Source organism: Phoca vitulina, unplaced genomic scaffold (genome assembly GCF_004348235.1).
Source record: "Phoca vitulina isolate PV1807 unplaced genomic scaffold, GSC_HSeal_1.0 scaffold8, whole genome shotgun sequence".
In the NCBI taxonomy this organism is placed as follows: domain Eukaryota; kingdom Metazoa; phylum Chordata; class Mammalia; order Carnivora; family Phocidae; genus Phoca; species Phoca vitulina.
This window is the reverse complement of record NW_022589711.1, coordinates 63,487,491-63,512,990: the sequence shown is the minus strand read 5'-3', so window position 1 is coordinate 63,512,990 and position 25,500 is coordinate 63,487,491. Positions and strand designations below refer to the sequence as shown.

At 40.2% G+C, this 25,500-nt stretch overlaps 1 protein-coding gene across 3 annotated transcripts in view; it reads right to left on the bottom strand.

Moving 5' to 3' along the window:
• The window catches only part of ZMAT3 (zinc finger matrin-type 3), a 34,668-nt gene extending 10,653 nt beyond the window's left edge, over positions 1-24,015 (bottom strand). For 2 of the 3 annotated variants that reach the window (XM_032407168.1, XM_032407170.1), the window contains exons 1-5: positions 23,755-24,015; positions 19,607-19,933; positions 3,236-3,355; positions 751-917; positions 529-629 (exon numbers count right to left, since the gene is read on the bottom strand). In XM_032407168.1, coding sequence (XP_032263059.1) covers positions 529-629; positions 751-917; positions 3,236-3,355; positions 19,607-19,876 — 658 coding nt within the window. In that variant the 5' untranslated portion in view covers positions 19,877-19,933; positions 23,755-24,015. Of the gene's footprint in view, positions 1-528; positions 630-750; positions 918-3,235; positions 3,356-19,606; positions 19,934-23,491; positions 23,635-23,754 lie in introns of those variants that run through there. The other variant, XM_032407169.1, reaches the window with a different exon arrangement.
• Positions 24,016-25,500: the final 1,485 nt, after the last annotated feature.

Sequence of the window (25,500 nt, the reverse complement as noted above, 5' to 3'; positions counted from 1 at the left end):
CACTGAGCAAGCATTTTCAAAACACACATATGCCTGGGTCCCACTCCGAATTTACTGACTGAAAATCTCTAAGTCATGGTTCAGGCATGTGTATTTTGTAAAAACTCCCCCAGTAATTCTGATTCACTACCTCAGTTTAAAGCCACTGCTCAATCTTTTTATTTTCCCCAACAAATGGAGATTTAACATGGTGCAACTTTAAACCAAATAGCCCATTTTTATAATGAATTTTACATTTCTCGGCTGGCAAACATCAGAAGCAGTATAAAGGGACTATGATCAAAGACCTTAAAACATAAACTATGATTTAAAATCAAAACAAATAATATATTAAACCGAAAATAAATAAATAAATAAATAAGAAATAAGACCTGAAATAAACACCAGCTTGAAAAGCCACTAGACAAATGGAACAAAACAATTAGCTAACCCCAAATTCTCAGGGCTATCTATTACCGTTAAAGGAAATAAAAATAAAGAAGACCATTTGCAGAATGTAGCCAAGGTACATGGAAATCCACAGGATACCTGAATTATTCTGTACTGTATACATATTCCTCCTATTAGGCATCATCTTATACTCATTCCCTTCTTTCCGGGTCCGCCGCTGACCGGCCTCTGAGGATTCCCTGGAGAAAAGAGATTTTAAAAGCGTGAGACTTCTAAACAAGGATCCCTTTGGACTCTTTTTCTCTAAAGACAGTCAGTCTTACATAGCACTTTGGCCTGAGAGAAAATGGCAATACCTACGAGAATGAGTTACTCTGAGCTTCCGCCAGCCGCAGCCTCTTGGCGTGATTCTTCCCTTGATAGTGAGCCTGAGCCACAGCCGGAGAACTAAAGGAGGCATCACAGAGCTTACAGTAATCGTTCTCTGTGGCCAGGATCACTCTGCCTCCCGGCTTAAAGGAGCCCATCTGACATCAAAGACACAAGAGACAAAGTTAAAAAAATGTGGAGCTTATGCCCTCCTTGCCCTCAAAATTCCTTCTAAGAGTTGAAAGATAACCAAAGGTGACAGTATGACCACAAGCACTCAGCTTTATAAGGAGAGGATGTAATTCATTCCAGAAAAAAAACAACAACAAAGAGAAAAAGAAAAAAAGGCTGGGAGACAATCATGGTTTTGTATTACAATCACCTTTGTACCAAACCGGTTAATGGCTTGTTGCTATCTCCATGGAGAAATATTTTAAAAAGAAGCATAGAAGATTCAGGGCAGTATAGGGAAAGCCTAAAATCACATTACCAGAAAGGCAAAGTCCTTCTAGAATCCATCAACGAGAATTTAATGAATGCCTACTGTTTATAGGGCTTGCTACCTAATGCAGAAGAGATACGTAGACATATATTTACAAATGAGCCTCTGTCCCCCAAAAAGTCTACAAAATAGCTGTGGATATAATATAACTAGGGAAAAATAACCAGCAGATTCAGGCAACTGTATTCAGGCTGAGAAACGAGTTCAGAGAAACCTAACACAGGCCTGGAAGATAGTATATACTCAATAAATACTGATGGGCTAACAAAAAAAGACAAACTAGATTTTGGCTAGAGGAGAATAAAATACATAATAAAGAGTCTGAGAGCATATCCTAGCAGGACCAGCTGAAGGAAACAGCACTGTTTCACCAGGATGGGAAGACTTCCTGGGGGACAGAAAAGCAGTCTCCAAAAACCACAAAGGGCTATGCTAGGAAAGGCTATTTGCTCAGGGAGGGGGCTGGGGAAAACAGTTGGGAGCGGCTGTCCTGTCCAGAGCAGGAATCGGGGCTCTGAAAACGGCTCAGCCTGAAGATCTGTCTGGGTATTTTCCTGTTCTCTGATTCTGTTTTTATCCTCTCTCATTTACCCCACAAATTCGTGAGGATGGAGGAACAGCTGGTATTGCCATCCACGTTTTAAAGACTGGAAAACTGATGTTCGGAAAAGTAAACTTACACCCTGGTGGTTAGGAGGAGAGGTTCAAGGTCAAAGAAATTCTTCTTCCACTATTTCACAAAATGCATAACACCATGGACAAGTTTCTTAGCTTCTCTGAGCTTCTAATAAACTTCCAGGTGAGACAAATGCTGCTGGCCCATGAATTACACTCCAAGTAATAAGGCCAATACCTCTAAGCTCTCGGAAGCATGAAATGAAGTTTAGGGCCCAGGACTAGAAGGAGGCAAGGCAAGCATTTACCATGGGCATGAAATTTAAGAGTGCATCAAAAATTTCAGCAATCAAGATAAATAATATGTTAATGGACCATTTATACAAATCAAACCTAATACAAGAAATCATTGTAAACAAAATATCAAGATTTTAAATAAAGACAGGATCAGTCACAGTGCCATCCCAAGGCATACTGCAGCCTGAAGCAAAAGGAAAATCAGTAATACTTACCCCAGCTTTAAGTTTTTGACATTTTGTTTACCACTGATTTTTTCATATTAATTTGATTTTTAAAATATTACATTAAAATATTTATCTTCATTACTGAGTGTTTTGGCTCCCTCTTAAATTTTGTGCCTCAGTCAAGTGCATCCTTCACCTCACCTTAGTCCCAGCCCTAAATGAAGCAATGTATGAAAAGCGCTTAGCAGAGCGCTCAGCATAGTAAGTACTCAATTAGAGTTATTATTATTTATGACCACATACTGTTCTATGGACAAAGACAGATTAAGGAATACAATCCATATTTCAGAGGCTATTAAAGTACAGCATTATCTTGCCTAAAAACGTACTTTATCTACCAAACAGTGAAAGGAACTTGGATCTCAAGCGTGTGTCATTATACTGAAGTCCAGAAAAAGTTTATACAGTCTATCTCCGTAGAGGTAAGAAAGGGGCAATCTCAAAAAACTGAACTTGCTGGAAGGCAAATATAAAGTAAATGGGATTAACTACAACAAAGAAATAAATGTTGAAAAACCGCTCTTTTCATTCAGGGCATAGCCTAGACATTCAAGGTCTTTTAACCCAGAATTCTGAGACATGCCAAGAAAAAGACACACGTAACAATATTTCTTCCTTCATTTCATGCATCACAACCAAAGCCAATGAGAAATCTCAAGGTCACGGATGTTGGCATGCTTTAAACCTGGCACTACAGTTTGAGGAGTTAAAAGTGCCAAGTAGAACCCTGCAGGAGTATCTGCCCATCTGTACCTTGATGGGCTCCTTGGATGACAAACTTCATCCATGAGCATGTGTGCAGAGGACAACTCCCACCCTGATACATGTGTCTCACCTGCGGGGGGACGGGAACAGCTGGAGTAGGCACAGGTTCTACCACATTGCTCATTCTGGCAGGAGGAGGACAGCTGTTAGCTGCATAGTAATTTCGGAGTTTCTTACCATGATTTTTACCCTAGAAGTAAAATGAAATGAGTAATCAACATGAAAAAAATGTGCCGCGCGCCTGGGTGACTCAGTCGTTAAGCGTCTGCCTTCAGCTCAGGTCATGATCCCAGGGTCCTGGGATCCAGCCCCACATCGGGCTCCCTGCTCAGTGGGGAGCCTGCTTCTCCCTCTCCCTCTGCCTGCCCTTCCCCCATGCTTGTACTCTCTCTCTGACAAATAAATAAAATCTTTTAAAAAAAAGTGTCAATTCAAGTTCACGTATTCATTTAAAAAAATAGAAAAAATGGAGGAAAAAAGCCCAAGCAATATTAACTACATTTTATTCTTGCAAATATACGCAACACTGGGGCAAAGAGCCCACTAGATCTTAAAGTAAAAGAGTCTACGCTTTGGTTCTAACAGAATGATTTATCTGGGAAAGATAAGAGAACAAAGCCAAAAGAAGTTAATTTCCTATATATTTCTGGAAAAGTATCACACTTTCCAGTGATCTACTTCCTCCCCCAACTTGTTGCCATTCATATGCCACTGCCTAAATACGAATTTTATTACACTATGATCTAATCTATTTTATAAGTCAGTAATGAAATGGATAATCCAATTATTTTTACAAAAATAGCACTTACAGAGTATCTTTTTACTTGCAAAGGGCTCTCGTGTGCATTAGCTCATTTGCTGCTCACAAAAAAATTCCTGTAAGAGGAAGTTGTTAATATTATCCACATATGACAGCTGAGGAGCTGCAATCCACAGAGTGTGGAGGACTTGCCCTGGCACCTTCCTTCAGCTGGGCTAGGTAATGGAGCCAGAGACTCAGGCAGGCCCTCTGAATCCAAAGCAAGACCCTTTGGTGCTACTTCAGGATGGCTTCAGGAGGCACTGTGAACCTCTATTAAAATGCACTTGCCTCTCTCAGCACGTTTTGTTTAAGTAGTTATTCACATTACTATATTCCTTGAACTGACAGAAACTTGCGGGAAGGGGCAGTGGTCTGAAAGCATTCTAAATGAGGGTGAAACAATATGTTACTCTTCAGACTGCACTGTAAACTTCAAATCTGTATGCAAACTTTCTTCCACCATCTAGTATATGCTAAGCCCTAGAAATAAAAAGGACTAGCACACGCTCAAGAGGAGAAGACAGATACGTAAGCAGTTAATTAAAGTAAGGAGATGAGTTCTATCTTCTGATCACTGGAATGCCCTACAGGTGCTCTTGCCATGGTCGCGGTGACCTCCAGGGAGTCAAATCCAGGGGTCACATCTGTGGCTTCACTGTGTTCTAACTCTAGGCAGCACAACACCATGGATACTCCCTTCTATTGTCTCCTAGGATGCCCTCTTACCCCACCACTTCTCATTCTCTCACCCTGCAACATCCAAAGCTCCACCCTTGGCTCTCTTCTCCATCTACATTATTTTCCCCTGTCTCATAGCATTAAAATATAATTGACAAATTAGTAGCTCCCAAATTATCTATCTCCACCTCTGTTACGGACTGAATACTATGTCCCACCAAAATTCCTATGTGGGCATCTAATCCCAGTGTGATGGTATCTGGACATGGGGCCTTTGGGAGGGGATTAGGTCATGAGGGTAATCAGTGCCCTTCTAAAAAGAAGCCCAAGAGCTCCCTCTCCCTCATTCTGCCATGTGAGGATCCAAGGAGAACTTGGCTGTCTACAGTGTGGAAGAGAACCTTACTGGAACCCAACCATGCTATTATTCTGATCTCAGACTTTAGAGATCAGAATATACACTGTGAGACATAAAACTCATTCTAGCTCCAGGTCCTTTGTACTTGCTGTTCCTTTTGCCTAGAAGCTTCTTCTCTCAGATCTCTGCTTGGCTGGCTCCTTCTTACCTTTCAGATCTTAACTCAAATGGCATCTCTCTGAATCTGAAGTGTCCCGCCATTCTCCCCTACTCTACACAACATGCTCTCTATCACACAGTCTGGTTTATCCTACTGCAACTTAGAACAATCTAAAATATTGTTTGTTTACTTGTTTGTTTCTGTTTTGTACTCTCTGGAATGTAGACTCCTTGAAAATAAGGACCTGTCTTGTTTACTCTTCTATCCCCGATATCTAGAACACTTTCTAGCATACAGTGGGCCATCAGTAAGATTTGTTGAGTAAATGAACCAAGTATTATAATGGAGATAATGAATAAACTGCCAGGAAAACAGAGAGAAGGAATTTCTTACTTCTGCCTAAATGTGTCAGAGAAGGCTTCCCTGAAAAGGAGAAAATCAAGTCATCTTTTAAAATGAGCAAAAGTTTACCAGGCAGGTAAGGAGTAAGGGGAAAGAAAATTGTGAACTGAGAAAATACTATGATCAAAAGTCCAGCCTGCTATGGTGAGAAGCCACAAGGAGAGATGGTCTTCTGGATCCTTTGGAGAAGAGTAGGAGTTGAGATACTTAGGGAGCTTAATGGTGAAACAGAAGGGATCCTCTGAAGGACTTTAAGCAAAGTAGTTATATGATTGGATTGCATTTGATAAAAATCAACCTGGCATTAGCATGGGGGATAAATGAGGGTAGATCAAGCTAGAGCTGGGTAGACAGAAGACAGCTAAGGACAAAGCCCCAGGACAGTATAATATAGAGAATGAGGATCCAGAAAATGAGATTGAGAATGTCTGGCCTATCAAATAAATGAAAACCGGACAAGTGGGGGGTATGATGGAAGCCTAGAATAAGGTGTTTCAAAAGAAGAATCTAGTTAGATACATTATGACCCAGGAACTATACTTCTAGGTATCACCAAACAGAAACTCACATACAAGGAGGTATCTATAAGAATGCTCCTAGGAGGACTAGTAGTTACACTGAAAAGTAAAAATAATTGAAGTGTCAGGGCACCTGGGTAGCTCAGTCCGTTAAGAGTCCAACTCTTGATTTCGGCCCAGGTCATGATCTCAGGGTCATGGGATCAAGCCCTGCATCAGGCTCCGTGCTCAGTAGGGAGTCTACTACTCTCTCTCTCTCGCTCTTTCTCCCTCTCAAACTCTCCCCCTCCCCCTCAAACTCTCTCTGTCTCTAAAATAAACAAATAAATCTTTAAAAAATAAAAAATAACTGAAGTATCCACTATAGGATAACGCATAAATTATAGTCTATTCATACAATGGAACACTATACAGTAGTGAAAATAAACATTCCAGGGCCATGCATGGCAACATTAATGATTCTCCTAACAAAATGCTAAATGAAAAGAACAAGTTGCAAAAAAAGATATGTGAGAATAATTTTTTTAATATGGGACTTAAAAACATGAAAACCACCACATATTACATAAGAAAACACATATGTAACAAAAGTGCAAAAGAAGTAGCGGAACAATAAATATCAATTCGGTATAGTAGCTACATCTAGGAGTACAGGAAAGGATATAATTGGGAAGGGATGCTTGGGAGCTTCAGTTGAATGAACAGTTTTCACTCTTTCAGCTAGATGGCAATATATATGTTCATTATATTATTTTTGTACTTTTTTATGTCTTTAGTATTTCATAATAATTTAAAACAACACTAACAAAAAAAAAGGAGTTGTTCACCAGGTCGAATGCTACTGAGCGGTTAGTAACATCGGGACAGAGAAGTAATGCTTGGATTTAAAATGAGAGGTCAAGAATAACTTAGAACCATTAGAGTATTAGGGATTAAAAAGTCACACAGAGTGGCTTGGGGAGACAATGGGAGATGTGAAAGTAGAAAGAACCAGTATAGGCAACTATTTACTTATTTATTTATTTATTTATTTTTTAGAAGAGTTCTGTGACAGGGAGCAGAGAGATAGGGTTGAGAGTTAGAAGGGGGAAATGGGTAAATGGAAGATTGGTCTTAAAGATGGGTTTTACTTAGGCTCATTTGCATGACAACAGAAGAAGTCAGTAAGAACCAAAGAACAGATGGTGCAGGCACTAAAGCATGTCCGTGAAAAGGCAGAAGATCGGGTACACAGCACTGCAGGAAGGGTCAACTTTAGATAGTATCAAGTATTTTATTTCCAAAGCAGTATTCACAGTTTTCAAGCCAATATTACATCTATAACATAATGATAATAATGGCAACTAACAATTTTTGAGCACTTATATGACAGGCAGTGTTCTAAATACTTCGTAAATACTATCTCGTGCAATCTTCATGAAATCTCTATCAGGTAGGTAAAATTATTATCCCCACTTTACATATGAGGAAACTAAACTCGGAGAGTTAAAAACTTGCCCAAGAGTTTCCAGCAAGCTTGGCAGCAGGTGCCTGGGTTTGTGTGTCCCCATCTGCCCTCTACAAACAATGCAGGATAGTAAGAAAAACAAATAAAATACAGAGAAGCCATGCCCTCCACAGAACCAGAAGCCACAGAATGCCCAGACTTCAAAATAATTGTAAGTAAAAAAGGGAAAAACATCAAATCCCAGTGAGCAATCGCTCATGCTCCTGCCACAAGCATTCACAGCAAGCGAGACCAGTCTGACCAAAACTGCAGGAAAGAGAGAAGGGAGCTAGCAGCAGGCCTAGAATTGCTTTCAAGCCACCACCAGGAAAAATAAACCCACCCTGTCTGTAAATACTAAACCATGATCTGGTGGAGCAGAGCACTGACAGGGGATTAAATGTACACATGACCTGAAGTGGCAAAGTGGCTTCTGGAGGAGAAAGAGAAAAAAAGAAGGAAGAGGCCCCTTTTGGCAACTGGGAGGTGAAGGGGGGTAAAAAGCAAAACAGGAAAAGCTAGCATCCTACAAAACAAAAAAGAGCAAAAAAACAAAAACAAAAACTGGAGGACATACAAACCCTCCCCTGACCACCACAAAACCAAAAAACAAAACAAAACAAAACAAAAAATTATTGAACAAGTGAACTTTACTACAGTTATAAAAGAGATTGCCATTGAATTAAGACTCTCATAAACCACCCAAAATCCACATAATAAACAGATGAAAACTAATCAATTCTATACAAAATTATTACCAAAAAAATCAACATATCTCAGCAAGTGAAACCTACCCCCAAAAAACACATGAAACAGAAGAAAACCATTAAGACAACATTCCAAATTGAATTAAATATATTCAAACAAGAATTTGGGAATATGAAAAATCACCTTCAATCAGGAATCCAAAATGTACAAAGAAAAATGGCCAAAGTGGTAAGAATTTTTTTTTTTTTTAAAAAAGGGTAATTAAACTCAGGAAAGAAAAAAGAGAATTATACCAAAAATGAGAAGTAAATACATGCCAAAGGAGAATAGATGCAAATGAAAATGTAGTAAGAAGTACTGAAGAAAGACAGAAAAGCAATCACGAAAATAAAACAATATAAAGAAAAAAATTTAAAGGGTCATAGAGGAAGCAATGGAAACGGGAAACAGGTAAAGAAGAAATACTTTATGTCAAACCAGAGTCCCTGAAGACAAAAAAAAAAAAAAAAAAACAAGCAAACAGAACTAATATTTGAAACTATAACCCAAGAAAATTGTCCAAAAGTAAGTGAAGACCTGAATCTACATATTGAAAAGGCATACCAGGTATCTGGGAAAATTAATACGAACAATCGGATCTGAAGTATATCTTTTAAAAGGCATGACACTTCAAGCTCTCCAGACAAAAAGATCAAATAATTTACAAATGTATAAGAATTAGAATGGCATCCATAATATGTAAAACAAGGCAGTAGTTGAGAAGTACTTTTTTTAAACTTTAACGGAAGTGTGAACTAAGGATTTTATGTACTGCCAACTATCCCTGTATCAAGGGTCAGGACTATAGAAAAGCATTTTAAAAATAAACAACCCTAGGAATTCAGTACTCAGAAGTCCTGCTTGAGGAATCTTTTGGAGCTTCATCCAACCAAGAAATGACTGGGAAAACTTCAGCAAAAAGGCTGATGGTGAGTATTTTTATAGATATAATTATAGATCAAAGACTAAATTAAAGGTGGAGGTGAGGGTGAAAGATTAATGTTCAAATATTACATGTTATGACACACTGGAAATAATGCAACAAAAAAAGAGACAGAAAAAGGAAGAAGGTAGAATAAGTTCACTGAATCTGCAATAGGCAATTTAGCTGGGATACCATTAAAAACTGACAAACCCAGATAGTAACACATTAAATAACTGAACAGGTTAGTAAAATCATTTAAAAATGTATAAAAGGATGCCTGGGTGGCTCAGTTGGTTAAGTGTCTGACACTTGATTTCAGCTCAGGTCATGATCTTGGGGTCATGAGATCAAACCCCTCATCAGGCTCTGCACTGAGTATGGAGCCTGCTTAAGAGTCTCTCTCCTCCCTCCTCCCTCTGCTCCTCTCCACTCTCACACACTCACTCTCTCTCTCAAAAAAAATAAAAATAAAAAATAAAAATGGATGAATAATAGGGGAATTAGAATGGACTACAAGCGATGGTAGGGTGTGACACTTTTCTACGAATACTTTTTTGTATAGTTCTAACTTTTATAACTATTTTAACATTTCACAAACTTAGAAAAAGAATCAAAGTCAACAAGGATTGGGAAGGACCCAAAATGAAATACAAATAGAAACAAACAAACCTAACTGTATAGAAAAATGAATAATATAACCATATTGAATGGGGAGGAGAGGAAAAAAACTATTGGTCTTGAAGTATCTCCCCCATGATACTTATTATAAACACAAAAAGAAAAATAGTAACTTGACAAAACAAGAACCTTAGCAGGCAGCAACTCTGTAACCTAAGTAACTTTGTAAAACAGTATTTTGACTATATATTATGCTAAAGACAAAAAGAACAATAAATACACAAATGCTATCCCCGGGTTAGTAGGTTTGCTTTTCATGGGGATATAACTTATCAAACTCCAAACTATATATACTGAGAGAGAAAGAGAAAGTGTGTGTGTGTGTGTGTGTGTGTGTGTGTGTTGCGGTTAATGAAAGCCTAGGTTTTTCCCTACCAAAGAAAGAAAAGATGGAAGGTTAGGATGAACACTGTCGTGTTGAATTAAAATTGGAAGTACCAGTCTGAACTCAGTTTTCAACATACGTGCATGTAGATAAATATAAATGTGTGTATACATAGATAAATATTACTAGCTCTATCGCTGAGAAGATCTAGAAACACAAACATCCCAGTACCAAAAAGCGTACCCTGTACTCAGATTTTAGGTACCATTCTCCAATAAAAGAAACCTGGCTCCTTGAAGAAATGGCTGGCCTGGGGAAAATACAAGAAAATCCTGGAATCTTTGGTATTCAGGAATTAAGGAAGTATGACAAAAATTACAGGGACCTGTCAAAAGGACACAAGCACCAACCAGAAGGGGCTCACACTGGTCAAATTGGAAAAAAATAAACATCAGGATAAATAATGATAGTAATAGATTATATCCCAGAATAAAACAAGAATCCATAATCCATGGTGATTGAATGAATGATGAATGAATGAAAGCAGAAAGTTCTTCCTTAAAGTAAAATTCCAACCAATAAATGTAGAAAGAATAATTAAAACAGAAAAATCACCATTTGGCAGACATCATAGTAATAATCACTGTAGGGAAGAATCATCAATGAATGCTAAAATTACTGAATGAAAACACCATAAGAAATAAAATATTTACATAGTCTCAAAGTATCTCCCCACATGATACTTACTAAACACAAGAAGAAAAACAGTAACTTTACAAAGAAGAACCCTAGCAGACACCATCTTAACCAGTGACCAAAGTAATAGATAGTACCAGTGATGCAAAATATTCACATCCTTCCTAATATGATGCACTGGGAAAGACACAACATCACTTCTGTGGTATTCTTGCCAAAAAAAAAAAAAAATAATAACCTGAATTCAATCATGAGAAAACATCAATCAAACCCAAATTGGAATATTCTACAAAACAACTCTTCAAAAATTGCAAGACTGGAAAAAAAAAAAAACTGAGGGTTCTAGAGGGGAGGGGGGTGGGAGGATGGGTTAGCCTGGTGATGGGTATTAAAGAGGGCACGTTCTGCATGGAGCACTGGGTGTTATGCAGAAACAATGAATCATGTAACACTACATCAAAAACTAATGATGTAATGTATGGTGATTAACATAACAATAAAAAATTTTTAAAAAAAAGAAGAGGGGAAAAAAAAAAGCAAAGAAAAACTAAACCTGTCCAAATTAAAGGAGACAAAACAGCCACATGCAAAATTTCATCATGGATCAGATCCTGGAACCAGAAAAAAGGACACCATTAGATAATTGATGAAATGTAGTCTGTAGATTAGATAATATTATTGTTATCAGGGTTAATTTCCTGATTTTGATAACCCTAGGGCAGTTACGTAAATATTAACATTTCAGGAATCTGGATGAGGTACATGCAGGAATTTTTTGTAATGCTTTTGGAACTGGTTTCTAAGTTAAATGTTATTCAAACTGAGAAGTTAATAAAATAAAATAAAACTTGCCCAAAGCCACAAGTAAATGGCAGAGCTGGGGACAATCTCATTCCAGAGCCCATGCCACCATGTTCCACTGCACCCTAGGAAAACCCAACAGTATTAGAGACCATCTCAGATACCAGGAACTGTTCTAAATGTCTTATACATACTAGTGAGCAGGTATCATTAGTATCATCATCAAATTCCTCTTCATGAGACACAGAGAAGTTAGGAAATATTTCTTCCAATGACCTACATCTAGTAAGTAGTAAGACTACAATCTGAAGACTGTCTGACCCGACAGTCCATGATTTCATAGCCTATAAAACAGATGCTAGCAAAGGGAATAATAAGAAACAAAAAACCCTTAAAAATTAAGGACATAAATGTCAAAATTTTAAAAAAATCAATATAGGGTTAGAATTCAAGAATACCTCTCAGGAACAAATAATACATTATATGTTAAAAAAAAAAAAAAGAAGAAGAAGAAGATAATAGGAAGGGAAAAATGAAGGGGGGGAAATCGGAGGGGGAGACGAACCATGAGAGACTATGGACTCTGAGAAACAAACTGAGGGTTCTAGAGGGGAGGGGGGTGGGGGATGGGTCAGCCTGGTGATGGGTATTAAAGAGGGCATGTACTGAATGGAGCACTGGGTGTTATAATGCAAACAATGAATCATGGAACACTACATCAAAAACTAATGATGTAATGTATGGTGATTAACATAACATAATAAAATTTAAAAAAAAAAGAACACCTCTCCGGAATAAAGGAATGATAAAAGAGAGAGGAGATAAGCAATATAAAGAATCAAGCCAGCTAGTCCAGGCTAGCGCTAATAGAATTACCAGGAAAAAAGACAGAGAAAATACAGAGAAGAATATTATCAAGGAAACAGTATCAAAGAAAACTCCCCAGAGCTCAAGAGAAACAGGAATATTCAAACTGAAAGGAATTACCAGTGCTGACCAAGACAAATGAAAGAAAGATGCACAACTAAACACAGCTATCATTGTAAAATTTCAGATACCAAGGATCAAAAGGAGAGCCTAAGAGCTTTCAGGAGGAAAAAAGCCCAAAATTAAAGTAGGTCACCCACAAAAGAATAAGAATTAGAGTAAGATTTCTCTTCAGCAATACTAGATTAAAAAAAAAAAAAACAAGCAAACACACACATGCACACACAATTAAGTAAGCCTTTAATATTCTTAGGAAAAGTAATTTTCAACCAGAAAATGAATGGTCACATATGAAGACATAATACACACATTTTTAGACATACGAGGGCTCAGAAAAATTTATTTCTTATTACTCTCTCGCTTATTTTAAAGACAGAGATGTGTTGTAACATACATTTATATTTAAAATTCTTCTTCCTTTGGGGCGCCTGCGTGGCTCAGTCGTTAAGCGTCTGCCTTCGGCTCAGGTCATGATCCCAGGGTCCTGGGATCAAGCCCCGCATCGGGATCCCTGCTCGGCAGGAAGCCTGCTTCTCCCTCTCCCACTCCCCCTGCTTGTGTTCCCTCTCTTGCTGTATCTCTCTAGGTCAAATAAATAAATAAAATCTTTTAAAAAAAATAAAATAAAATAAAATTCTTCTTCCTTCAAGTAATGTGAAGATGTACTCCAACAAAACAAGATTGAAAAATAAAAAGAAAGCATGCATATTTAGAAAATTATAGCCCAAGCCAGAGGGCAATGAAGAGAAATCCAAATTTGACAGCTGTGTAGCAAACCCAGGTGGCAATCAGTTGCAAATGGAACAGGAAGTTGGGGGGATCTAGGATAAAGCAGGGATTCCACACAATGGAAAGTGTGAGAGTTTAGAGGGGGGAATGGGGTTATGATAAAGATACATTATGAGAGAAAAAGAAGGAAAAAGAAGAAAAGCAATTAAAAACTCTAGGATATACAATAAGCTACACAATGAAGTCATGATCCAGTTACGAAACAACTAGCCCAAATTAGAACAGGAAATCAGTGGGTTTAATGAAGATAAATGAAATGGATTTTAAGCAATAAAAAGAAAGATTAAGAAGCTAGTAGTTGTTTCTTATAAATGCATAAGATTCTTCTCCCTGTTTTTTAAAGTGTCAGAAACTCAAGGAAAAACAAAAGGTTATTTCTAAGTTACAATCCACATATGAAACAAACTAAAAAGGGCATGATTTTGAGCAATTGGTGGCATTCAAGAAAGGGTCATCCTGGGGCAGCCGGGTGGCTCAGATGGTTAAGCGTCTGCCTTCAGCTCAGGTCATGATCCCAGGGTCCTGGGATGGAGCCCCGCATGGAGCCCCGCATGGAGCCCCACATCGGGCTTCCTGCTCGGCGGGGAGCCTGTTTCTCCCTCTCCTTCTACTGCTCCCCCTGCTTGTGCTCTCTCACTCTCTCTGTCAAATAAATAAATAAAATCTTTTTTTAAAAAAAAGGGTCATCCAGGGGCTCCTGGGTGGCTCAGTCGTAAAGCACCTGACTTCAGCTCAGGTCATGATCCCAGGGTCCTGGGATCGAGCCCCGCATCGGGCTCCTTGCTTGGTGGGAAGCCTGCTTCTCCCTCTCCCACTCCCCCTGCTTGTGTTCCCTCTCTCAGTGTGTCTCTCTCTGTCAAATAAATAAAATCTTAAAAAAAAAAAGGGTCATCCATTTGAACATCCCTCTTGAGTAGCATGGGATCATGACATTGGAAACACAGAGAAGAAAACAGCTCTTCAGTGAACAATATTTCCCCACCTATAGCAATGCAAATGCTGAATGTCAATTTCCAACCATTAGAATCAACCTACAAAAAGAGCATGGAAAACTTAATTTGACTATTGAGTAAACAAAAATGTGATCAACCTTAACAGTGTCAAAGGAAAACTATAGCCAAGGCAAGATGAGAGGTGGAAGGGAGAATGGAGAAGAAAAGGTGGGGATGGAAGAGGAAGGGAGCACAGGTGATTACTGCTTTTCATTATACGCCCTTTGTTCCATAGGCATTGTTTTTTTTTTTTAAAGATTTTTTTTATTTATTTATTTGACAGAGAGAGACAGAGTGAGAGAGGGAACACAAGCAGGGGGAGTGGGAGAGGGAGAAGCAGACTCCCCGCTGAGCAGGGAGCCCGATGTGGGGCTCGATCCCAGGACCCTGGGATCATGACCTGAGCCGAAGGCAGATGCTTAACAACTGAGCCACCCAGGCGCCCCCATAGGCATTGTTCTGAGTTAAAATTTCTTTAGATGTTTTGAGGAAGCTGCTACCAGTAGCAAATGCTACAAAAGGTCAAGTGAGAAAGAGCTAGATTTGGCCTGTAAGGTCATAGGAGACCATGGAGAGGACCCTCCCAGTAGAATATTGGAATGAAACCAGAATGCAGTGGTGGGCTGGGGAATGGATGGGAAATGAAGACCAGGAGAGGACAATTATACCTGTCAGAACTCTAAGGAGAGGAGAAAAGTTGCCAACGAGAGGGATTAAAAGCAAAGGGAAGGCGGCTGTTGCTATTTTTATTTACATAGAAAAAACTTGAGCAGGTTTTTAATTTGATCGAGGCAAAGAAGTGATGACAGGTGATGAAATCCACACTTAGGGTGAGGAATCAGCCTGTCAGAAGAAGAGATATGTACTCTTTGGAACTAAGAAGAAACAAGGTAGGGGCACTGGGATGGGGAGGCAGAGAGCTGCCGAGATGCAGCTACCAGCAGCATCATGGAGAACTTCTGCTCCCTAATGAAGTGCATTTGACTATTCTCAGTCCATTGCAAGTTCATCTGGAAAACAACCAGGTGGGAGAATTTTGAAAACATAAAATTAGCTGAGATTAGAGTTGCTGATCATGCCATCCAAACCTGAGTGACCAATGTTAAAATATAAGTGCTAAAATCAGTATTCTAAATTTTGGGATAACATCAATTGCATTCTCTGCATGATGAATTAAGATCACTACAATCAGCATCATAACTCTAGAACTACTTTTTTTTTTAACCTGCATTCTGTCTCCCTTTCAAATTAATCTAATACAGTACATTGCTATTTGGCTGCTAAGTATTACAAACAGAAATCTATGTTTATGACAAACTTTAGAAATGTACTTTGAATAACTGAGTAGTTATTTTTCAAATGGACACACAAATTAGCAGATACATGGGTTGACGTTATTTTACACTGTGGATGCCCTAGCAAAATTTATCCATTTTTGTTTTTTGCTTGTTTTATTTCTGTTAATGATCTTCCATCCGAAGTAGTTCTTCCTCTGGGCATGTATGCTGCTAAAACAGTGTTGTGTTACTCCATGCCAGGCTTGCCCTAAGTAACCTGAAGCCTGTGGACAGATTTTAATAAAATGAAGACATGATTTTTTCTTCCAAAGGTTTTATTTTAAGATATAACTAAAGCCATAATTTTGAGACTGTAAAAATAAGTAATCTCATTAAAAACAAAACAACAATTCAGGGTGACAAGTCCCGGGAATAAAACTAAATCTGTGGTGACCACAGTTATACATGGGTCATTACTAAGGCAGCCCCAACTTAGGAACGGCAGGACATCAGAGAAAGAAGGTAGTAAGTTTAAAGGGAAGCATTTATTGAGCAGCTTCCAATGTGTGTCCTGGATTTCTGGAATATGATACAGTTAGACTCCAGTATAACACTGCTCACATCAGACTGAAGGTTGTTTACAATACCATGGGCATCTGAAACTTTGCGATTTCAACAACGGTACCAACTCACTCAACCGTTCGGAGAAATGTAATCAACAGTGATTTATCACTTCACACAAATGTGTTTCTAGCTTATAAACAGGCTACCACTGACCCCCTTTATCTCACACATAACTGAAATAGTGAATTTGTGGTCTTGGTATCACTCTGTATTAAAAATTATAAAGCAGGTTTTCAGAAATAAAACTTTCCATCATCTCATCTACCACTTTGTTGTATTAGTCTACTTAGAATCATTGCCAATCTACCTATTCCTGGCTCTTGGTAAGCCTTACTCGCTGGTCCTACCCTTGTCTTCAGTAGCCTTTTTTAATCACTGCCTATTTATATACCGTGAATGGCGCCTTTGCCGCATCTTTCGGGCTGATATTTCTATGTTTCCCTTATGGTGGTTTCACCCACCTCTAAGTTATGTTCATGCTCTGATTGTTTATTATTCTGATCTGCTCTTTGATCCACACTCGCTCATCTTGACCATATCTTTCTTGAAATCCAGATTTTACCTCTAAAGTTAACTTTCTTCTATACTATCCCAGTGAAATTGTTCCATACTTTTTTTTTTTAAGATTCTACTTATTTGACAGAGAGAGACGCAGCGAGAGAGGGAACACAAGCAGGGGGAGTGGGAGAGGGAGAAGCAGGCTTCCCACCGAGCAAGGAGCCCGATGCGGGGCTCGATCCCAGGACCCTGGGATCATGACCTGAGCCGAAGGCATAGATGCTTAACGACTGAGCCACCCAGGCGCCCCTCCGTACTTTCATATACTAACTGCTTTGGCTTGTTTCTCTGTAAAGAAAAAAAAAAAACTCCTTCTTCAAGAATAACATTGATTTCATTCAAATCTTTGCTTCTAAGCTCTTAGAAACAAGCTCTTAGGAAAAAAACCCAAACTTTTAATTTTCCATTAGGTTCTACTTTCTTAATACCCACTAACTTCTTCTTTACTCTATCTTTACCCTAGTTTTTGGCTGCTTAAATTATCCACTATGACAGGCTGTCCTTCTCCTCTAACTTTTCCACTTAAAAATTCTGATTATTGGGGCTCCTGGGTGGCTCAGTCGTTAAGCGTCTGCCTTCGGCTCAGGTCATGATCCCAGGGTTCTGGGATTGAGCCCCACATCGGGCTCCCTGCTCGGCGGGAAGCCTGCTTCTCCCTCTCCCACTCCCCCTGCTTGTGTTCCCTCTCTCGCTGTGTCTCTCTCTGTCAAATAAATAAAAAATCTTAAAAAAAAAAAAATTCTGATTATTGAGACATTTACCTAAATTTCACTTCCCTATTCTCATATTTTCTAATTCCTATATTTACCATATCTTGGACAGAGCTGAAATTAAGTATAATTACTAATCTTGTCAACTAAAAAGTTCACAGCGCACGTGTGCGCATGAAAACGTAGAATCAAAGAAAAAAACCCAAATAAATGCAGATTCTGTTTCTTATCTAGTTTAAGCCTTATAATCCAATGACCCTGCTCAAATTGAATCCTCTCTATGCATAACCAGAAGCATCCATCACTGTCTATAGAGACAGAAAGTGATATTAGGAGGAAAAAAAGGCAGGAGATACAGGTTAACACACATATTAAAATTACACATTGCCCAAGAGTTTTACCTCATAAAAGTAAACAACTCTTCTTTAAAGGGCAAAAAGGTGGGTTTCCTCTCAAGTTAATGTCTTACGAGGGGCTTTATACAGCTAAAAATCAAAACTTTAGAACTCAAGCTTGATTTTTCAAAGTGAGTCTTAGGCTATAACACTGAATATTTCACAGGAATAAATGAAGAGGAAAGGTAGCACTGTGTCTTGGGTTTGAGAAGCATCATCCTAACCAGCTCCCCTCAAATAGCAAAATAGGCAAAGGAAGACCCTGTACCAAACCACTGTGATTTGGAGACTGATACACAGAGGGAATGAGAGTGAGGTTGAAGGAGGGGGGAAAATGTAAAAATAAAACCAGAAGATGCCTTTATGCACCACTGAGGACATGTGCCAGGATCTGAGTTATAATTAACTCAATGCTCTGCACCTGAGGGCAAAACAAACCCAAATAAAGGGAACTCCAGGGAAGCAACACATTATATCTTCCCCTCAATCCCAGGGAAAACGATATACCCTCAAAATATTTCTGAGGTACAATCCCAAAGTGACACAATCATCAGTCTTTAGGATCCAAACAAAACAGAAAGATTTCCACCTAGAGTAAATAACAACTTTACGTTAGAGACAGAGCATCACGATAGAAGAAATACCTGTGTTAAGTCATCTTTCTACCATATGTCTTATGATTGCAGCTATTCATGCAGAGAATAAAGAGTCAAATCAATGCTGACCCAGAAGACATCCTTTCATTCAGTGGCATTTGGCCTCAATTGCTTCTCAGGTCCCCTTTCTCCAAAAAAAGGAAACTATATAATTGTATACGGATAGCAATCTAGAATAAAAAGAAATACTGTACTCTCTCTTTCTAGCCAAAGGTTAGCTTTCTATTTGTTCTTAGGTAATAACACCCTTTAAAATTGTCCTTCCCACTAGATATTCTACATGGAGGTGAAAGCTTTAAATCTTAGAAATGATTATCAGGTCAGAGTATGCTTCCTATGAAGGGTAAGGTTCAATATTCCAATGTCATTTTATTCCAACTACAGAAAAATACCTGTGTTTTCCTTAGCAGCAATAGGTTATATAAGAAGAGTCAGAGGTCCAAGAGAAAAAGCATAACATTCATAGACAGATTACCTTGAACTGATGCAAACTGTATTAGCTGGAAGAGAATATTCATAAGGCTAATTCTCCTAAACAATTTGACACTGAATTGAGTTTGGTACATCGTGTTTCAAAAACTGTTCACCTTAGGATCACAGGTTTGTTCACAAGCATAGATAATGTACATTAGCCTACAACGACTAGTAAGCTATCAAAAGCCACACAGTTAGGTTGAGACCTCATTCTGTAAAAAGTGATGCATTCTTTTAATGTAGGAACATTATGCTTTTAATCAAACAAACTAATGTCTAAGTTGTTCACTAAGCCATCTTGATTATTCCAGGCACAACTGGTCATATCTGGAGAGAAGACTGAAATGGGCAAAGCCCTAAAAGTTTCTCTCACTAAATGCCTGGCCTTCTTTTCTCCGCTTACCTGATAATGAGCCTGGGCCTGCTGTGCGGAGTTCAAGGTAACATTGCAGAGTTTGCAGTACAGGGGCTTACATAGCTCCTCCAGGGCAGAGTCTTGCTCCCCTCCCTTCGGTAACTCTTCTTCCCCTGCCAGAGGCAAGGAAGCCTCCTGCCCAAAAGGCTTCTGTGGCGGAAGCTGCAAGGTTCCTGTAGACCGGGGGGCCACTGACATAGGAGGAGAGGATGAGGGCCGCTTAGGCAGAGGAAGCCCGGCGTGTTGCAAGAGGATCATTGGGTAGGAAAGTCTTGGGCATAATCCAATGTGTGAGGAGAACTCAGGTCTTCAAATCTGAATCAACAGCAAAAAAAAAAAAAAAATGCTCACTTAAAAATGCGACCTCAGCAATACAATATGTAAATGACCACACACCACCTGACCCCTTCCTCTACTTCTCCAAACCACCTTTGGATTTCTTTTTGCCTCATCTAGCAGACTTCCCCTATCTGTTAATCCACGCTGACACTATGCTCTTCCACGGAGAACAGCTTTATAGATTTTGCTTTATTTTGCTTGGCACAGTTCCAACTGTGGCCCCTCTGACCCAGGAACATTAATAGCATTGCATCCATGGCTAATTAAATCTACAAGTCACACGGCTGAAATGGACATCAAAGGTCACCTAGTCCAGACCCCATCCCTCAGGCACACTTACACTTAACTACAATCAATGAAAATTATGCATAGACAAAAACACCACCAGTTATGAACCTCAGCAAATGTCTCCTTTCCATCCAAACTAGTCTCTCCATCCAGATGAATCAAAAAGAGCGAAATAAAACTTCCATGCCTCAGAACCCTTAAAACACCTCTAGAGCTAGCTAAAATATCAAGGAAACCTAGGAATAACTCAGTTACTATGTAACAAAAGTAAATAAAAGAGTTCCTTCCCATCAACCAGTAATTTTTTTTTTTTTTTTTAAGATTTTATTTACTTATTTGACAGAGACAGACACAGCAAGAAAGGGAACACAAGCAGGGGGAGTGGGAGAGGGAGAAGCAGGTTTCCCGCCGAGCAGGGAGCTGGATGCGGGGATTCGATGTGGGGGCTCAATGCGGGGATGGATGCAGGGCTCGATGTGGGGCTCGATGCAGCGCTCGATCCCAGGACCCTGGGATCATGACCTGAGCCGAAGGCAGACGCTTAACGACTGAACCACCCAGGCGCCCCATCAACCAGTAATATTTAAATAGGTAAGCCAGTGATTCCTCACAGCAGAGCCACAGGCAACGTGTAGGCCACATGCAGCCTCAGATGTGCTCTGTTTGGAACATAGAGTGTTGTGTTTTGCTTTCACTTTTTAAATTGAATTAGTCATCAACATTTTAAAATCAAGAGATTCATGGCTCCTCCTGATAAAAGGATGATCTGGCAACATTTGACACATGGTCCTACATGGACAATTACCTAGATAGGGTGGAGAGGCACTGTCCCCAGTAGCCAGGTCTGTCTTCTCCAGGCCACCTGCTTCCCACTTAGCCTGCTATCTGTATTTGTGTTACTTACCTGCTTCCTGTAGGCCTTTGAGTTCAGGACCCCACCTCATATGGCCTTAAACTATATTCATGAGTCTGCTATAAAATCAGAGTATCTTCTCTCCCTCTAGCCATAAATTACCTGCATAAAACAATGTATCAAGCAAATGTCCTCTGAGGTAATGGATCACACTGCCAGAAGCCCCCATTAAATTCTAATTCCTCAGTCTTTCAGCAATTTCCTTTTCCCTTTTTATTAAGTAACTGTTACTCCGTTTCACTCAGAAAAGATCCAATATGTTCCAATACCTCTTCGATTTTATACATGATTTCTTCTGCCTCCCACCCAGATGGTGCCTTCTAGCCCTGAGTATCTCAAAATGAACCACAGTACACGTTCTGAGTTCCCATGATTCTAATTAACCCAAATTAAAATCCCTATTCCAAAATACACAATTCCTTCCACTCTCTCAATACTATTAAAACCTCTTTCCTTGGTCAATAAAATATGGCTATTTTAAACGGCTGAAATTTTCCATCTGCAAGAGAAATATGTATATTTTCTGACGATAATACATTTACTAAAATTAACCACAATTTTAAAAAGTTAAAACTCTCTTTTACCACATTTAATAAGTATACACATGGAAACTGCAATCAAGTAACAACTTTTATACTCAATTCAGGGTCTGGGGGCAGCAGAGGATATCAGTGTGATGGGAAAATAAAGTAGTTAAAGGCAAAGTACAAAAATTAGTCATAATATTCAATGATACTTCTCATTCATTATAACACTTAAAAGAACAGTATTTTTTATTCTTAAGCAGAAGTATGCTGTCCATATCTCTGGTAACATAAAGAAAAGCAATACAGACTGAGGACCTTTAAAAAGTCAGATTCTCTGTAATCATATTATTCCTCTCAATTAAATCAAGCCAAGACAGGCATGGACATTTTAAAAAGGAAAACTAAGGAGACAAAAGGGTGGAGAGGCACTGTCCCCAGTAGCCAGGTCTGTCTTCTCCAGGCCTTATTCAAAAAGTTAACTACCTAATTATAATAATTCATAATATTAAAAGACTACACATACCACCTGTACAGAGACATACTGATACCAAACTGCCACAAACAAGCTTCCAGTTCAGAAGAGAAAATGCAGGAGGGTGTTGAAACATCTGTATAAAGGAAATCAACAATATAAACAAAATCAAATACTACCGATTGCCTAGACATGTCTGGACTTGTTTTATGAAAGCTCACTCCCACTTGAGGAAATTCCAGCACGCATCTCTCCCAGTGTGGTCTACAGGTTTCCATCAAAATAAAGGCCAGTCTCAAAGCCCAGAGGTACGAGAGGCCCCCTTCCAGAAGTGATAAAATCCCCTGCATTACAGAAAAAATTCTTGCCCAGTACAGACGTACCCATTATCACATTTTATCTTTATAATTTTTTAAAGAATAGCTAGATATTCCAAAATTATTTCTTGTAATATTCAACAATCGAAATGATAATGTAACTCCCAAAAAGGCTCTGTGCATGACAACTACATCAGGTCTTACTATGCTAGCAAACAAAAACTGGCTAAATCTAAAAGAAATAAAACCACGCCTTTAGTGAAAGCCTGAATGGTGGAATAGAGAGAGACCCAAAGCATAGGCGACTACAAGGATCCGTTCGACTACTGCATTAGATGAAAAGAAACTAACTCGATAGCTGATGTAAATAAAATATTCCTCAGATCTTAAAAACCATTCAATTTGATGCTTGAAGTGACATAAATGAAGGATTTATGGTGGTGAATGTCCTGGTTTGGAAGGGGTTTTTGAGGAGACAATAAAGAATGCCAAAGCTTCATGGTGTACCCTGTTTAAAGAAAACGGATGGTTATAGCATAGTTTTCAGGATTGGACTGGGGCCTAGTCTTCACATACTTTATTAAAGACAATCACTTTCTCATTTGGAGAAATCTACAGAGGAAAGAGAACAGCGTAAAGGAACAGGTTATTGGCACCTCAGCAAACTAGGGAAGTCTGTACAGTAATTGGGAATTCTGGAAACGAGGGGAAAACAGTGAGCATTATTCAGAGGTCATCAGAACGCATCGGGAAGGAATGAGAGAGAGAGAAATATGAAAAATAATCAGCTGAGGCAAGGTATATCATGTAAGGAAGACTCAAAAGAACGCAGGGATCTGGGGGAGAAGAGGCCTTGGTGAATTGGCGAATGTTTTCCAGTCTCCGCTATGACGGTTCCTAATCCAAGGGAATCGTCTATACATTTGAATCTAAGCTACAGACACTTCAGCATCGCCCACATATACCTTACATTCCTAATATGTGCCTGCATACACACGAGCGCGCACACACACGCACCTCAATCCCGTAAGGATGCCATCACGGAAGATGGAATCCCCCGTCTCCCACCGGGCGGGGGGAGCGCGAGGGCCAAGGCAGCAGCACGCCTAGACGATCCAAACGGTACACGTGAAAAGCTCAAAAACAAACAGATAGATAAAAGCAGCGCAAGTCTGTCACGTGGAGGGCAGGTGGGAAGCCCGCACCCGAAAGGAACCGCTAGTCGCCTTCGCTCCCGGGCTCGTCCTAAATGCCCCAGGCTCGCGATCTCCCGCACTTACCGGAACCCTCCGGACGCGCCGGGAGTCTGGGCGCCGCGTCCAGCCGGCGACCCCTCCGCCGTCTGCCCCGCGCGCCCGGCTCGGCCCGGCTCAACTCCGCCTCCCTCGGCGCAACTTTCCCGGCTGGCCCCCGCCAAGCCCCCGCCGCAGCTAAAGGCTGACTGTCAAAAGTCAGTCCAGCCGGACCCACAGGGAAACAGCTGCAGGAAGTGACTGCGGAACCGGGAGGCGGCGGAGGAGGAGACTGAAGGCGCCGGCCCGGCGTCGCCACTGCGCATGTGCCAGGCAGGGCAGGCCAGGCGGTGGCGACGGCGACGGCGGCGGCGGCGGCGGCAGCAACAGTGTCGGCGGCGGCCGCGCAGGTGGCTCCAGCATCCCTGACAGGCCAAGTGCGCGCCGGACAGGTGCGGGCACCGGGAGCGCAGGGGCGCTGGGGCGGGATGGGAAACAAGCACAAGGCAGAAGGAGGGTGCACCACCCAGCGGACAGGTCCTAAGAGCTAGCTGTTCCTCACGTACACCCTGGAAAGTTGATCCAGAGCAGACGCTTGGGTAGAGCTTTTGCAACTTTCATCTCCTGTCATTGAGATCCAAACCTTCTTCACTCCAGCCGCGCCCTCAGTCCGCTGGTTGCCGCGTAAGGTCCTGCCAAATTGTCCGGGATCCTTTAAAGTGCCGTGACAGAACCTTTAAACGGCACCTCTTCCCAGGATGGAGAAAGAAGAGCGTGACTGCGGTTAAGTGGTCTCCAATCACATGAGAGCGCGTGTGTGCGCGCACGTGTGTACACACACACACACACACACACACAGACTCCTATACTACAGTGGGCAAGAGATAGAGAAGACTTTCTCCTGACCCCTGGATCCTTACCTGCAGGACAGAAAAGACCAGGAAGAGATTGGCTGATGCTAGAATGTCACATCTTCTCCTAGTCAACCTCGACACCTGTAGGGTTGGCATTGAGAGATGAACTGAGGAATTTCCAGCTCCAAATTTCTATTAATTTGTAAACTATTCCATAGGAAGATTTGCTGGGGGGGGGGGGACAAAATATACATAAATTTACTGTTTTCACCATTTTAAGTGTATAGTTCAGTGCCATTAAGTATATTCATATGGCCATGTGCTTATTTTTTAATCATTAATTAAAATGTCAAGGAGATCTAAGTACAGCAAGATGTGCCCTGGTAGTAGGCAACTACTGCAGGAAATTAAGGCTGTTTCTTTGACGGAAACACACCATCCAGTACCACCACCAACAAACCAGATTGGACTGTTTTCCAGAAATGACTTAATAAACACAATGATTATTTAGGAATCATGCACACACAGCTAGTGTACACAGGCCATTTGGGGAGTGATCTATCATGCCTAGGTAGAAAACAGAATTTTTCTGAATTGATTCTCTGTTTATGTATACATACTGTATGTGTCAAAACCTTAAAGGGACACATTGTTTTTATAATAAATGCTGCTGAAATCCACTTTCCAGCCCTTTTTCTGCACGGTCTTTAGTCATGTCACAGTCTACACTCTTTAGCTAGGACTGCAACTGGACCTCTACTAGCCTTTCTGACCTGCCCCTCCCACTAGTCTCCTAATAATGAACAAAATAGAGTCACTCATATTTACTCGTTTACTCATGGATAGGCCCCATCCATGGCACTCACTTCTCTGCCTCTGTAACTTAGCTCTATCTGTATCTTGAATGCAAAGTGCTTTTTGTCCCCATCCCTGTATTTCT